The following is a 15,700-nucleotide window of genomic DNA, read 5'->3' on the forward strand; positions in this document are numbered from 1 at the left end:
GTTGCTTATTTTAAGGTGGAGACGAAAGCCAGCGCACACCCTGCGGTTCTCCAGGACCAGGGTTGCCGACCCCTGCCCTAGGCTACCTAATTTTGTAAAGGTAAACAAAAAAAAAAAACAATTGCATATCTTATTGCAGAATGTCTTTTGTAGGTGTAGTGAGATACATGTCAGTCAATGTCACCCTGAGGACCTGTGATTTTTAGGGACACAATGACCCGAGTCTGAGACGAGCGTCCAGTTCCCAGCGCCGCGCCCGTTCAAAGTCCCGCAGTCACGGCTGCCAAAATGAGACGTTAAAGGGGGGGGGTGGAGTCCCATCAGGCGCAATCGCCCAATTACAGGGGAACGTGTCACCGCGATCACGCCCGTAAGGCACGGTGACTGGTGGGTGACAGAGAAGGGCATTGTTGACACATTTAGGAGCCCCTTTTCTTTTCAGAAGTCTAATGTTGCTGGGGATTGAGAGCGAAAGATGAGGTTTCAGTTCACAGTTCTGACACCTACACCCCCCCCACCCACCCACTTCCACTGCTTTGGTCAACAATGTTATATATAGAAAGGTATCATTAGATATGGTGATTCACAGTGAAGAAATATTACTAACAGTGCCACTATGAACTATGGAAAACACAACCAAGGTGAACCAAAAAAAGAAAAGAAAAAGAAATGCGCACACACACACACACACACACACAACATGTACAGATACACACAATGGACACGTTTCAAGGTTTTCAGAGTCGGTGTAGGTTTTCCGCAAGTTCTTCAGGGTTTCTGAACTTTCAAATCATTACTTGCTGAAAGTAATTTGTGCCTTTGCTTATTTTTTACATAATCACACGTTTAATAGGTTGAGAGAAGCCATTGGAGTTATACTATTGCCACAAAGCTAAATCTGGCTTTTTAGGACATAAATTGACTGAGTGTTTAATGTTGAAACGTTTATCTTATTTTCAATCTCATCCTTCAATTTAATCACTGCTGCTGTATTGCTGAATGAGTCTAATGCTGCTTAGTCCAATCAACTGTAAGTCGCTTTGGATAAAAGCGTCAGATAAATGACAGATTGCTATTCTCCCGATTGCACTGAGAATCTTCTGTTAGCTGTTTGACCATGTTTTGGAGATGGCTACTTCGGGACTTGAACAACATTGTTTTACAAAGGCCTGATCCTTCTGCAGGCCACTATTAGCCCCTTCAATCAATGCAAACATGGCTTCACAGACCTTGGTCTTGAGAGTCCAGACATCATAGGCCTTTATTTTGCTGAATATTGATTGAAATATAGTAAAATTCTCACAGTGTCAGTACAGCTGGACATTTTGAACGTATTTCTACTTTATTTAACCGAGTGAGTCCCATTGAGATGGTTATCTCCCTTGGCCCTGGCAAGCAGAGACTACAACATAAAATTAAACACAACACAAAAGTACAACACAATTACACATATCTGTACTCAACGATTTAGGAGGACAACACTGTGAGACAAAGGGAATTTTGGATGAATGTGTAATATATGTACTGTATATAATAAACACGGGTGACTAATCTGTATGTATAAAAAATGCATTTAATAAATTTAATTATTCTGTTTATATCCAGTGGCCTATGCTTTTTGTATATATCAAACTCAATGAAAAACGACTTGTTCTACATGGCTGAGTTGTTCTCAATTACTGCCACTCCTACCCAAAGATTGATTAATCTTAGGTGAATATGGGTTTATTTGCAAAGCACATTCTTGGTAGACTCCTCATGTCAACCTTTTAAGGCTCAAAGTATGTTTGTGCAGGTGACTGAGGCTAGGGTGTAACCTGGCAACCACAAGAACAAGTTCCCAGCACTCACTTTTACAGTACGTCCCTCTGGATAAGTGTGTCTGCCAAATGCCAGTAATGTAATTAACAAATCTGCATAAAACAATTTATAGCTTTTAGTCATCTTGACTTCACCCGCCCCCGCCCCGTGATGAAAATGTTTTTTCACTTTGCGAAAAGCAATCTGAGGTGAAAGCAAACACAGGTCGACACACCTGAGTGAGCCACTTCAGTGAATTCAGCTGAACAAAAGCCAGTAATGACTTCTGATAAAAGAAAAATACGGTAAGAGAGAGAGAATGATAAGAGAGGGGAAAGAGAAAGCACTCATGAAAGCATTATCTATGGCGCTTCATTTGTGCCAAAAATCAGACGTGTGTATGAGAGGCAGAGGGCGACTACTCATTTAAGCCAACGATACAGTAGCTAAGTTTGGCAGGCTCACGTGGAGCAGCAATAATTGGCTTGCTGCTCCAGAGGGAGGGACTTGGCAGGGTTAATAGATCGCCGCACAAAACAAGCACCTCGATCATTGGCGAATAAGAGGCAGTGTATGTACCGGGCTCGCCTGGACTAGCAGCCCACTCTACTACACTAGCAACCCCTCCTACACTTGTAACTCAGTCCCCTAGACTAGTAAACCCCTCCTACACTAGTAACTCAGTCCCCTAGACTAGTAATCCCCTCCTACACTAGTAACTCAGTCACCTGGACTAGCGACCCACCCTCCTAGACTAGTAACTCAGTCACCTGGACTAGCGACCCACCCTCCTAGACTAGGCTACTCCCTATCCTAGGCTGACAACACACTCCTAAGATAGCGATTGACTTGACGGCTGATTTACCACAGGTGGAGAGGGAGATTAAATCCAATTAGTGTCATGGCATATTTAATGGCCAAAGTGAGTCAGGACCCGATAGACGGTGTCTCCTACAACACAGTGCCCCCTGTGGCATTGGGATTTAATTGACCAAAGGTAAGATCACCCCCACAGTGGCCCACCAGCACCACTTCCAACAGCAACTTAATTTTCCCAGGAGGTCTCCTATCTGAGTACTAACCAAGCCCACACCTGCTTGGCTTCAGCCATTCGACAGGAGTGGGGTGCATGGTGGTATGTCTGCCGGCTGCCGGTTGAGCCAGTAGCCAGTTGTGTCCAATGCGTCTCATTCGCCACTGCCAGCTCATCGGTCGCTGTATCATTGGCTTACCGCGAAAAGCAAGTAGCCACCCTTGGCCACTCGCAAGTCTGATTCTTGGCACAGATCAAGCGCCATACATCGTCAGGCTTACAGATTTGGCTAGGTCGTTGAATAAGTAAATATCCTTGAAAGAAGGGATATTTACTTAATCCAGAATTTTTATGATCCTATAAACATATGTAAATATGTAGAAACTGGGCGTGACATGGGCCAAATTGTCAAGTCAAGTCAACTTTATTTGTATAGCACATTTACATGCAGCAACAGCTGAAACCAAAGTGCTTTACAGATTGAGGAAAATAAAAATAAGGAGCATAAATGCAGATAAAAGTGCAACAGTACCAAATAGAATACAATATAAAACAATATATGATAATAATTAAAAAAGGAGAGAAAATAAAAGGGCTAAAAGCAATTAAAAACAATAAACAGTAAAACAACAGAAGCCAGGGACCGAACGAGGACAAAGTAGTAAAGAAGGATGGCTACGTGGGGGGGAAGGCCAGGGAGAACAGGTGGGTTTTCAAAAGGGATTTAAAAACCTCTAGGGTCTGAGCGGCCCGTACGTGGAGGGGGAGGCTATTCCACAACTTGGGCGCAGCAGCCGCGAAAGCTCTGTCTCCCCTAGTTTTCAGCCTAGTTCTGGGCACCACCAACAGTAGCTGGTCTACTGATCTAAGGGATCTGGAGGGGGTGTGGCGGTGCAGGATCTCGGAGAGATAGAGAGGGGCCGTTCCATGCAGCGCTTTAAAAGTGGTCAAGGCTAATTTAAAATCAATGCGGAAACGCACGGGCATCCAGTGTAATGCAGACAGAACTGGGCTGATGTGTGTGAGGGTAGAGAGGCCTAACAACTGACATCCTCCCTGGCCTGTCAAACGGCCACCAGCCACTGTAGGAATAAACGTGGTTTTACTTTATTTACCAAGGTGGCAGTAGAAACCAATAAGAATTCTATGCGGCAAGTTAATCAATAACACTTCAAGGAGGACGACAATTCAGAGGGTGTGTGGCAGTTTGCTTGGAATGGAAGTCAAACAGTCAAACAATGACACAGAGGGGGGGGTGTACTGTACCAGATAGGGAGGGTCTGAAACGGCCAAGAACAGGCGGAAAGCAGACACTCTTAACCTAAACCCAACCCTCCCCAGGGCTATACGGACAGAGAGGGTGAGAGAGGAGTGACTGGAATCTCTTCCTGCAGTGAGAATCCGGTAGTTTGAGAGAGAGGGCGTTGGGGAGAGCGACTGTGGAAGCATTGTCAGGTGAGGTCCACATCCCTTGTGATGCTTGGGAGTCTCGGGCACGAATGAAGTTGGCATTTGGAAAACCCCCCTGGAGGCAGCAGAAGCATTGGCCCAGGTGAGAAAGTTGGGTGGGGTGGGGTGGGGTGGCTTGGTTGGGCCATTGCTCTCGGTGTCCCTCCACTGCCTCTCTGCGATGGTGAAAATGTAACCATTTCCAGAAACGGTAGTTATAGTTAGGGCACAGCGAGGCAGTCAAATGCGATCCAAAAAACTTGGACCAATCATTTAATAATTACTCTGAAAGTAATATTGGACTAATTGGGGTGATATCATCATAACCAAATCACAGCACCTAGGGATCAGGTTTCACAGACTAAATATTTATCTTCACTTAGGTTATTATAAGCATTATTGACTCAAGGATTTGCCTTGGGACTAAATATTTCAAACAAATTTTAAATACGTATGTGCAGTGCATTTCTTTCTGATCATGAAAAAAGTAACCCGGCGGAACAAGAAATTCAGGTTTTTTTTTTTTCAAGAAAGCACCAGCTGGAGCTCGTTCTGTACAATCCTTTACAAACATTTTGACGTTTAGAAAAAAAAAAGGAAACATCTACTGTCAAAAAATAATTGCCATAGTGACAGGTCAAAGCCTTTATAGCTCCCCACCCCGTTACCGAAGCGCCGTGCCTGGAAACGGATCAAAACAAGCTTTTATCTTATCAATGAGGAAAGAGTACTGTCACATGGGCTAGCTTACACAGGCTGGTGTATGCGAGTCTGCTGCTATAAAACAGGAATTAGGCACAAAAGAAATAGGTAATTAAGTAAAGAGTAAATGCAAGGGCAAATCAGCTTTTAATCTTTTAGAGAAAATCGTCTAAGACCGCTTCAAATGGCTGAACTCGACATTTGAATTGTGACATGTCAACAAAAGCGTCTTGGTCTGATCAAGCCACTGATTTTCATATTATCCAGTATGTTCTAATCAGTTTTGGCAAGACAGAGTCATTACATTCAAACGAATGAAGTCTGCCATCACAAAGAGCAGAAAGGTTAATGTTAACTCTTGGACAAATATCTGCTTATTTTGCCTAACATCTGTCCCAAGATAAGCCATCAAAAATATCTTTTTGTAGTTTCCTATAAGAGTAAAATAGCCATTTAATGTAATCATTCTTTAGCCACCAGTAAAAGAACAACCTCTAATAAAGTGTCACATTGATCTCTCCTCTCTTTGCTAGATCAAGCACAGTGATTCTTCAATAGCAACCCCTCTGGTCAATAGGCTCCTTGCAATTAGCCAGTTGCTGGTTGCATTGCCCTAAACTGCAGTGACTGTGTAACTGCTTTGACTGAAAAAAACATATCTTTTCAGAGAATACAAGTATTAGACTGTGCGCCACAAAACTGGCAAACCACATCGCAGCAGAACAGGCTTACTGTTATTAACTGGAATTCATTACGAGGGGGAGAACTAGGATACGGTTTTGCCTGGTTTTGGTATTGCTTCTGGTAAATTAAATGTATCGTTTCCCTCCTTGCTCTTGGAAAGGAAACAGACGGCATTGTCATACGAGTGGCCACAGTAGAGCTGAGGTCAAAATGGGCGTTTTTGTTCAGCTTTGGCACGGCCGCTATTTCCAGCCAGAGAAGAGACAGATCCGGAGAAAGAGATAGAAGAAGAAAATAGAGATGATGAGAGAGCAGGATGGTACAGGGGCAGTGCGGTCTCCCGTCGAGCCCCTCCCTCCCCGCCAGTGTTTGCCGGTCGTGGCCAAAAACAGCATTAGGGGAGCACAAAAGGGACGCTGACAGCAGTGTCTCAAATGAGCGTCCTGCACTCAGCAGGAACAAGGTGCATCTTTCTGAGGAGCTTTGGAAATAATAGACAATCGAGATCAGGACAAGCGGGCCAGTCACAGTGGTCGAGGGAATCCGTGGCAGTGCAGCGAAGCCCAGATTAAGCCTTTTTTTTATGTTCCATTTATTGAAATTAGTGAAATAATTGAAAACCATAGGCTGGCCCGCCATCATGTAATGTTGCGTCTACACACACTAAATATGAAGTAATCCGCCTCGCCATCTGGAGCCCCTCTCTCGGTTTCATACTCAGATTGTCTCTCTCATAGATACAAACTTTGTGTTTCATCTCTCTTTCAACTTCTGTCAGCTGGTGCCACCCAGTACACAACTCTTTTGCTGATAATTTTTGTCAATTTCCCTGCTATGCCTGCTGGATAAAAAACAGCTCAAGCTATATTTTGAAACAGCTGGTTATCTCAAACTGGTCATTTTACAACAGGGATTTCTTCTAATGTCTCTAGGCTTGTGTTAAGTTAACATTTTTTTTTACATAAGTTTATTTAGTTTACATTTACGCTTTCATTGTAATAATGAAGCTCCTTTTCATACTGAGGAGTAATAGGCTTACATTGTCATTTTAAATGTGACATATATTGCAATGATTATGAGTGCATTATTATGTTATTAGTTTTTTGATAAGAGGATCACTCAACATACTTTTCCGCATGAGTAATGAAAAATGTGGCATGCAATGTGTGCTTTAGGTTTCAAAGGGAAGTGATCCATTTCCTCTCAATTACTTTCCTCATTTTTGGGGCGCTAATCCTTTTGTAAACAATTGCTTCTCAACGTGATCATGGCTGGTGAGAACGTCCAATTGTAAACTTCGCTTTCTGTCTCCCGCCCTCCTCCCACAGGATGAAAATGCGACGGCACAAAGTGTTCTTGTTTTGCACGGTGGGCCTGTGTGTCATCTCCTTCTTGCACTACTACAAGGCCCTGCACTATGTCTCGCTGTTGAGGGAGCTCTCTGCGCCATACCCCAACATCAAGTCCTTCATTGTGGTGGCTGGCATGTTCTGGAAGGAGAGAACCACCCCACTGTCCAGCTCCCTACTGAAGGGGGGGCAAGCCCTTGCCATGAGACTATCTGACAATGAGGCAGAAGACAGCATGGAGCTGGACAGGGAGATGGGCAAGGTGAGGTGTGGTCCTCTTCCCAATTTGGGTCAATTAATGTGAATGAATCTTGGGAGAGGTGGTTAAGGGGAGACGATAAAGATGACGTGAGGAGGTTCCAAGGAAGGATCTGCTTGTGTTGAGTAGATGAAAATAGTCCCATGTCTGTTGATGTGTTCTTTTTTTTTTTTCTCGACCTAAGGATTTGATTGCCTGGTACGACAGAGTGCAGCCCAATCACCCAAACAGGAAGGATGCAGCGGTGAGGAAGGCTCCCCGGATGTTTGCTCCCGCAGACCCCATGGGCCCACTTGGGGACCTCCACCAGCACAACTTCCAGCTCCGGGATGACACCACACCCTACTTTGTGCACACTAAAGCCGGAGCCCTATGTTTCAGGCATGGGACGGAGATGGCCACCCCCAAGGATGGTGCGGTGCGAGAAGAGGAAAGGGCAGCGGGCCAGCGTAGTATCCTCCAGCACCAGAATACCGCTCACTCGCCACGGGCTAGGCCCCAGCGGGGCAAGCGGCTGGTGCGATGTGTTTGCCGGCAGGGCTGGCACGGGCCTTACTGTGGCATCCCCACCATGGTGCAGCACTCCAATTTGCCCACCAAGGACAGGCTGACCCCGAGAGAGGTGCCCCGCAGGGTCATCAACGCCATCAATGTAAACCATGAGTTTGACCTCCTCCACGCCCGTTTTCACGAGCTGGCCCAAGCCGTGGACCTCTTCCTCGTGTGCGAATCCAACTTCACAGCTTACGGCGAGACCCGGTCCCTGCAATTCCTGCAGCTCCTTCTCAACGGGACCTACAGATATGTGCAGCACAAGATACTCTATGTCTTCCTGGATCACTTCCCTGACGGCGGGCGGCAGAACGGCTGGATCGCTGATGACTACCTGCGCACCTTCCTGACTCAGAATGGGATGTCCCGGGTGCAAGGGGTGCGGCCCGATGACGTCTTCATCATCAACGATGCCGATGAGATCCCAGCACGGGAGGGGGTCCTCTTCCTCAAGCTTTTCGACGGCTGGACAGAGCCCTTTGCCATTCACATGCGCAGGTCCCTCTACGGATTCTTCTGGAAGCAGCTGGGCTCCCTGGAGGTGGTGTCCGGGTGCACGGTGGGCATGCTGAATGCCGTCTACGAAAACGACGGCATCAAGCTTCGAAGGAGAGAGTACTACACCATGCCAGGCTTCCGAAAGTACGAGAACGACACGGGTCACATCCTGGTGCAGTGGTCCATTGGAAGCCCCGTTCATTTCGCGGGCTGGCACTGCTCCTGGTGTTTCAGCCCGGAGGGAATCCACCTCAAGCTCATCTCAGCCCAGAATGGGGACTTCCCCCGCTGGGGGGACTACGAGGATAAGCGGGACCTAAACTATATCCGGAAGCTAATCCGGACTGGGGGCTGGTTCGATGGGTCCGTGCAGGAGTATCCCCCGTCAGACCCGAAGGAGCACATGTATGCCCCCAAATATCTGCTGGATAACTTTGAGCGCTACCGCTACATGCTGGTGAACACCTACAGCTAAGATAATAGGGTAGAGTTGGATGGAGAACGAGCATATTCCCCCAGGAGGTGATGGGCATTTTAAGGGGATGCATTGGTGGAGATCGCAGAAGCTGGAGGGGAACAGACAAACCATCTTTATTGTTCCCTCTTTTAATTTCCTCCATGAATCAGGGAGACAGGAGACTGGGGTGCAATGGGGGTCACAGCTTGCGGTGTAACGGGCAGCCTGTGGTGTAGTGGCTAAGGTACGTGACTGGGACCCGCAAGGTCAGCCAAATGTAATGTAATGTAATGTTGCTTTGGTAGGAGGAGGAGGAAGGACAAGGAACAAGGGGTTTTCACAGCAGGGTATTCAGTGAGCAGTTTGTGTTAAATTGCTGGGCAGTTTCTGTTTGGTGCCATGGTTTCCTACATCATTGACCCAGCCCAGGATGACACCATAGCTACTCCCCATTGTTTGACCTGCTTCCTGTACCTGCCCATCTCTCGTCACATGTCTGTACTCAGCTGTGAGTTATGGCATAATCTGAACGGTGACAAACACAGACGAAACTGGTAATACACATACCACTCATGAGGTGATTCCTGCTTGCCACAACACGGTGTCCTTTTTGAGGGTTTTCTTGCTTGACCCCCATGTTATTTAGACCCAGGGGTCAGGGGAAAAGTTTAGTTTTCCCTTGTGGGGCGATGTCAATATTACCTGTGGTGACAAGCACTTGAGTGGTACGGGGAGGTTAGCCGGGGGTATTAGCTTCATTGGAGTGGTTTTCGGAGAGTTCTGGAAGAAAAGAGTGACCTGATACAAGGTTGTCCTCATCTCAGATGTCATGGTGTATGTAGTGCTACGCAGAACAGGACGAAGGAACAGGCATGCACAGAGGCAAATGGAGGCAGGGGAATCAACTATAGCAGGTCATATTTGTGGGAAAACACCAGGTCTCCGCAGACCCGAATCACCAGCTAGGAACCACCCTCTGGGGGCACTGCGGAAAGATGAGAGGGGATGAACACCGAAAACAAAAGAGGACCAAAAGTTTTCTTTTTAAGCACTCTCCTTAAAGACCACTCAGAATGATACCCCCTCCCGAGTTCATGCATGTTCACCTTCAAAGGGCTGTGAGAGAAAGGCCATCTCCTGTGCGGTTGCAGAAAATAGGGTCCCCGTCACAGGAAAGTCTCTCTCATAAATGGTTGGCATTTATATAGCGCCTTTATCCAAAGTGCTGTACAATTGATGCTTCTCATTCACCCATTCATACACACACTCACACACCGACGGCAATTGGCTGCCATGCAAGGCGCCAACCAGCTCGTCAGGTGCATTTGGGGGTTAGGTGTCTTGCTCAGGGACACTTCGACACAGCCCGGGCGGGGGATTGAACCGGCAACCCTCCGACTGCCAGACGACTGCTCTTACCGCCTGAGCCATGTCGCCCCCATGGCGATGTAACCGCCTCTTCCCAGTTGGCACATGATTGCATGCATTGACATGCAGTCAAGCAGGCACAGGCCACCAAAGGCCAGACCAGTAATGCAATATAATGCTCTTCCGCATTGCAGGGATCTTTACTGACATCATGAAGAAATCAATCAAATATACAGTGCAGTGCATCTGTATAGCAAGCACATCGAAGTAAACGTATGTAAATGAATGGTGCTTACTGAAAATGATGCATTCATTAGTCGATTAACCGAAACACTGGCAGTACTGAATAGTTACAAAGTAGACCGTTCACAAGCCAATCATTTTTGGCTTGTGTCTTCATGAGACTAGCCTCAAAACCACAAAAATGAAAATACTGGAAGTTAATGTAATCAAAGAGGCTTTTCCACTTTCTCAAAAAAGAGGAGACATCAGTGCTGGCAGGGGTCCAATCTGCCAGTGGGAAACTAGTTTGTCCCTTTGAGAACGAGATTTGTCAGTTAATGGTGCCAGTCCTGCCCCCAATCTCCAAACTAGATTACATGTCCAAATGCCTTCAAGCACTTTGGCAGTCGCACAAGTCATTGTTTCCTCCATTCTTACATTCTTACTGTATGACAGAAGCCCAATGTGAGGGTAGCGAAGGTAGGTGAAAGTGGACATTCCTGTACAGTTTTCTTTGTATGTCATCCTTGTTGCTTATAAACATGGTTGTTGTTTTTTTTGCCGTGTCATTGTTTATGTCTGTGTTCTAAATTATTGCTGTTCTGTTCCTAGATTGAATAGACAGAAAGTATGTAAAACATGTGAATAAATACACAGCTTATGGAGGAGAAGGATTCATGCAATGTGTTCATTGACAAACATTTTAAGGTTAAGGGAAAACTAGCTACTCTACTTGATTACAATACTGCTCCTTGCCAGCAATCTCATATATATATATATAGTATACTAATATTATCATTTTCTAATTGTGCATTTACCGGGCTGTTCTTATCAGAAATGTATGCATACTTGTATTTTTCACTTTTTATTTTTTTTATCACACTTGAACTATCTTTTATCTGACCCAATAATACTTATTTTTTTACGAGTGTCTATGTGGTAAAGTGGGCTCATTTTTGGATTTGACGGTTATCTACAAAGTGTGATTAAAACAGTCCAAAAAGAGCATGCTTGTTTCTTGTAATGAAAGCACAGCATTTAAACCACAGAAGACTTTGTGTTTTGCAGGAAGATGAATTTGCCTTTATTCTCTGGTATTCCAGACCAAACAAAGGGGGGGTTCACAACAGTAGCGGCTGTGGAGCTGGTACAGTAATTGGGCGTTTTGTTCAGCACAGCTATTCGCCCTGGCAGAAACAAAAATGTGATTCATACGACATTTCAATGAAAACAATGCAGTTGCTATTGCTGGGTGTATTTAAAGAACTCATGCAGCATGGCATTATTTTGTATTTTTCATTTTTTTTAAACCATCAGTTTCCAATGCTGCGTTGCCGTCCGATCACATCCAATTCCTGCGTCCCAAGTGGGAGCAATTTAATTGGTTCTTTTTTTTTTTTTGTTGTTGTTGGGTTTTTTTTTTTGGAGAACATCACATCACAGTACAGTACAGTCCTATGGCAAACAAAGCAGGACTTTTAGCCTCTGTGACAAGAGATGGGATATAGGGGGGCTGAAGGTTGTGAATAAGTAATTATATTTAAATCAAAATGTGAAATAAATAAACGGCCAATTACAGTTAGTGTATAAGGTGGAAGGTAGAAGATGATTGTAATGATCATTAAGGTATAATAAAGAACAAAGGAGCAAATTAACAACTATAGAAGATATTAGTGGAGCTAATTGGCGAGGGTTTCGGGAGGGGCAGAGAGAAAGCACAAAATTTAAAAAAGAAAAAAAGATGTACTTTTCCTTTTTGTTTTGTATTTTTTGTGTTTGGGGATGGTGGGTAGGGGGATTCATGCATTATAAACATATATAATAATAATTAACCTCCAAAGTGTGTTTGTATTACTGTATTATAGATACAGCAACACCCACAACAATGGATGCAGAAGTTACACTTCTGTTATCTGCTTCAGTGTAAGTTCTCTGCATCTTGTTCACACAAATCTAAAAGTAAGATTTGTGTGAACATAAAAAAGTGCTTTTACTGACTCTAAAAGCTCCTTGGGTCTACATTACATATGACGTACAGTTGATTAGACTAAGCAGGAGACAATCCTCCCCTGGAGCAATGCAGGGTTAAGAGCCTTGCTCCAGGGCCCAACAGCTGTGCAGATCTTGTTGTGGCTCCACCGGGGATCGAACCACCAACCTTGCGGGTCCCAGTCATGTACCTTAACCACTACACTACAGACCGCCCCTAATACAGACTTCCTCAAACTACAAGGAGGCTCCTCAGTACCCCTTTAATGCACATTAAAAAATGATGTTTATAATTATAAATTATTTGTATATACAGTATTAATATTATTTTTGTATTGCTATGAACAATTTATCATTGTGTCAACACTACAGTGTACAAACCATTTGGCTTTTAGATGCTGAGTGACGTCACAGTGATCACATTCATATTCGATTATATAATTTTGAAGTAAACTGAATGCAATGGGTAAGTTTGGGCAGCTTATCACATAAAGTAGCTACACTGTGATGAAAATGATTCTCAACGTATGTCGCACAACGTCATACACAATGTATTTGAACAAATATAGACTGAGAACATTGCATCAAATTCCACTGGAATTCAATACAGGTCCAAATTGATCCAGCCTATGTAAACTTCGTAAAGTTTGTAGAAGAATTGTAGGAGAGTTGCCCCCTGCTGCAAAAAAATTAAATAAAATAAATAAAATAAATAAAATAAATAAAATAAATAAAAACAGCTCAAGCTAGGTTTCTGTTTTGAAACCGCTTGTAGCTGGTATTTCAAGCTGCTCATAGCTGGATTTTACACCAGGGTTGACACGGCTTATTTTTTAGATATTTAAAAAAAAACATGCAAACCGCATCACTCCTAAAATGGCTACCTGTTGGACAAGGCTAACGGTGCTCGTTGAACGGGTTCAATTAATTTCATTAAATCATTTTAATTTCATTCGCTACTAACAAAGCACAAACTGGTTGTCGTTTTGCTACAGTTTCCATGATATTATTATATTTTGGATAACTAATAAAACACATAAATACATACTACAGTATCAGTCTTAATCAGATGGAACGATATTAGCTACAAGGTAACTACGCACATGACCAGCCAGTTACACTGTTTATGTTGCAACTTGCACATTGTTAAATAGTCAAGATAATCTAGTCAGCGGAAAACATCATAAGTATGACAGTTGCATGCTAACTAACTGAGGCCTACCATGGCTAGATGCACAGAAGTTGCTCCTTCGGTAGCCATTTCTGTTAGCCGCTTGCTGCAATGGAAAACGTTTCATAAACACAGGCTATGAGGCTAATGGGAAAATGTTCAATATGTTGCCAAACTTTTGCTAACGTTCACCCCTTGGTCGGAGCAGACGTCCAACCACAGGCCAAATCCGCGTGACTTCTCACAAAAAACAACTTCCGGGGATCTCATTTTGTATTGTTGGTAGGCCAATTGATGTGTAAAACTCAAAGTAGGGTTTCAGATTTGGAACATTTAGTTACTCACATGCTTTGACAAGAATATCAAATATTATCAAGCTATAGCAAAAGGATATTCTCAACAATAACCAACGTTTGTTCTTTATGCGTGAAATGTTAAATACAATCATAATTTGCTGCTTGTTCTACCAGTTAAATTGCAGTAACATAGCATTATATAGCTAGCTCAAAGCTGTCAACACTGTTACACACATAGTTAGCTAAAAATAATTTTATGGCATTAAAAATAAGTTAAATTGCGGGCTGCAATCTGTAACATAATGACTCCATACTATCAGACTATTTCTTCTGGAAGTGTCATGGTGTTAAAGGGCTGATGGGAAATTCAGCTATCACTTTATTTAAGCATACTGTACCTCAATTTGAAAATAACAACAACAACAAAAAAATTCTTAATCTCCTGATTTATCATGGCAGACCAGTCAGAACTGAATGTCTGCCCAAGATATGAACTTTTCCCATAATAGCAACACAAACAATGTAACATTGGCTGTATCTCTCCTGCTTGCCTTCTTGTGAGTCATGTAATATACAGGGCTGGGTTCTCATTTTAAACTCCCAGCCTTTAGAGCAGGACAGGTTTTATAAAGATAAGCTGGGGGCTTAGACAGCATGAGCTCTCCCATCATTTTGCAAACCGTAGGGTGCACATTATTGTTGTTGTGACAGTTGTGAGGAGAGGTAAGAGGTTGGATTATATCTCTCCTTGTGGTTGGGGCCTGTTCCCACAGGTCTTTTCTGTCCTTGCCCTCTCTGTGGCCATGTCTGAAACAGCTTACTGTCCAGAATATAAATTGAGAACACTGGATGAAAAAGTTTTTTAGTTGCCAACATTTTCTGTAAATGCAGTGCACTTAAAACCCCTGGGTGATATATACATATTTACGTATATCACGTATACTCAGTGAGCACTTTATTAGGTATTTATTCGACTTATTTTTCAGACTTATTCAGTCTTCTGCTGCTGTAGCCTGTCCACTAAGAGATTTGACACATTGTGTGTTCAGAGATGCTCTTCTGCATACCACTGTTGTAATGTGTGGTTATTTGCATTGCTGTCACCTCCCTGTCAGCTTTGACCAGTCTGGCCGTTCTCCTCGGACCTCTCTCATTAACAAGGTGTTCCTTCCCACAGAGCTGCTGCTTACTTGATGTTTTTGGTTTTCTGCACCATCCTCTGTAAACTCTTGAGACTATCATCAGGTTCTGAGATGCTCAAACCACCCCGTCTGGCACCAACAATAATTGCACCGTCCAAGTCACTTCGATCACATTTGTTCCCCATTCTGATGGTTGATGTGAACATTAACTGAAGCTCCCGACCCGTAGCTGCATGATTTTATGCTTTGCACTGCTGCCACACGATTAGCTGATTAGATAATCACATGAATAAGTAGGAATAAAGTCCTCAGTGAGTATATGTTCCATTCCATGCCTGAAACGGCCTCCTAACTACTGTATCCTCAAAATATGTACTGTCTACTACGTACTAAACATACTGTCCAACATATCCTACTTTTTCCAAATGTACAGTGTAAGTGTCTTAAGACGCCCGCCTTTGTAATAAAAAACCTCTTTCTCTCTGATTTATTGCAGTGAACCATGTTTACCCCAGCTTAGTCACCAGTTATGAAATTAATCTTTCAAAAGTATCATTCCTCTTTTACTAAAGATTTAAATGACTGAACACAAGGGTTAAAACTAAAGACACACCGCCCAAGAACCATTCATTACCTGCACAGATCCAGAAAGTTTCTGAATGTTGAAGTGATGCTTTTTGGTTTCCATCTGTCAGTTTTTACTGTTGTGTCAAATGCCAAAAATAAATA

The 15,700-nt window shown here is 43.7% G+C and overlaps 2 protein-coding genes across 4 annotated transcripts in view; one reads left to right on the forward strand and one right to left on the reverse strand.

The window, feature by feature from the left end:
- LOC133114289 (beta-1,4-mannosyl-glycoprotein 4-beta-N-acetylglucosaminyltransferase-like) overlaps positions 1 to 11,976 on the forward strand; it is a 24,950-nt gene extending 12,974 nt beyond the window's left edge. For 2 of the 3 annotated variants that reach the window (XM_061223539.1, XM_061223540.1), the window contains exons 2-3: positions 6,997 to 7,279; positions 7,461 to 11,976. In XM_061223539.1, coding sequence (XP_061079523.1) covers positions 6,998 to 7,279; positions 7,461 to 8,801 — 1,623 coding nt within the window. In that variant the 5' untranslated portion in view covers position 6,997 and the 3' untranslated portion in view covers positions 8,802 to 11,976. Of the gene's footprint in view, positions 1 to 4,240; positions 4,386 to 6,996; positions 7,280 to 7,460 lie in introns of those variants that run through there. The other variant, XM_061223538.1, reaches the window with a different exon arrangement.
- The window catches only part of LOC133114291 (large ribosomal subunit protein uL3), a 294,631-nt gene that overhangs the window by 58,239 nt on the left and 220,692 nt on the right, over positions 1 to 15,700 (reverse strand). The window lies entirely within an intron of this gene.

This window comes from Conger conger, chromosome 16, assembly GCF_963514075.1.
Source record: "Conger conger chromosome 16, fConCon1.1, whole genome shotgun sequence".
In the NCBI taxonomy this organism is placed as follows: domain Eukaryota; kingdom Metazoa; phylum Chordata; class Actinopteri; order Anguilliformes; family Congridae; genus Conger; species Conger conger.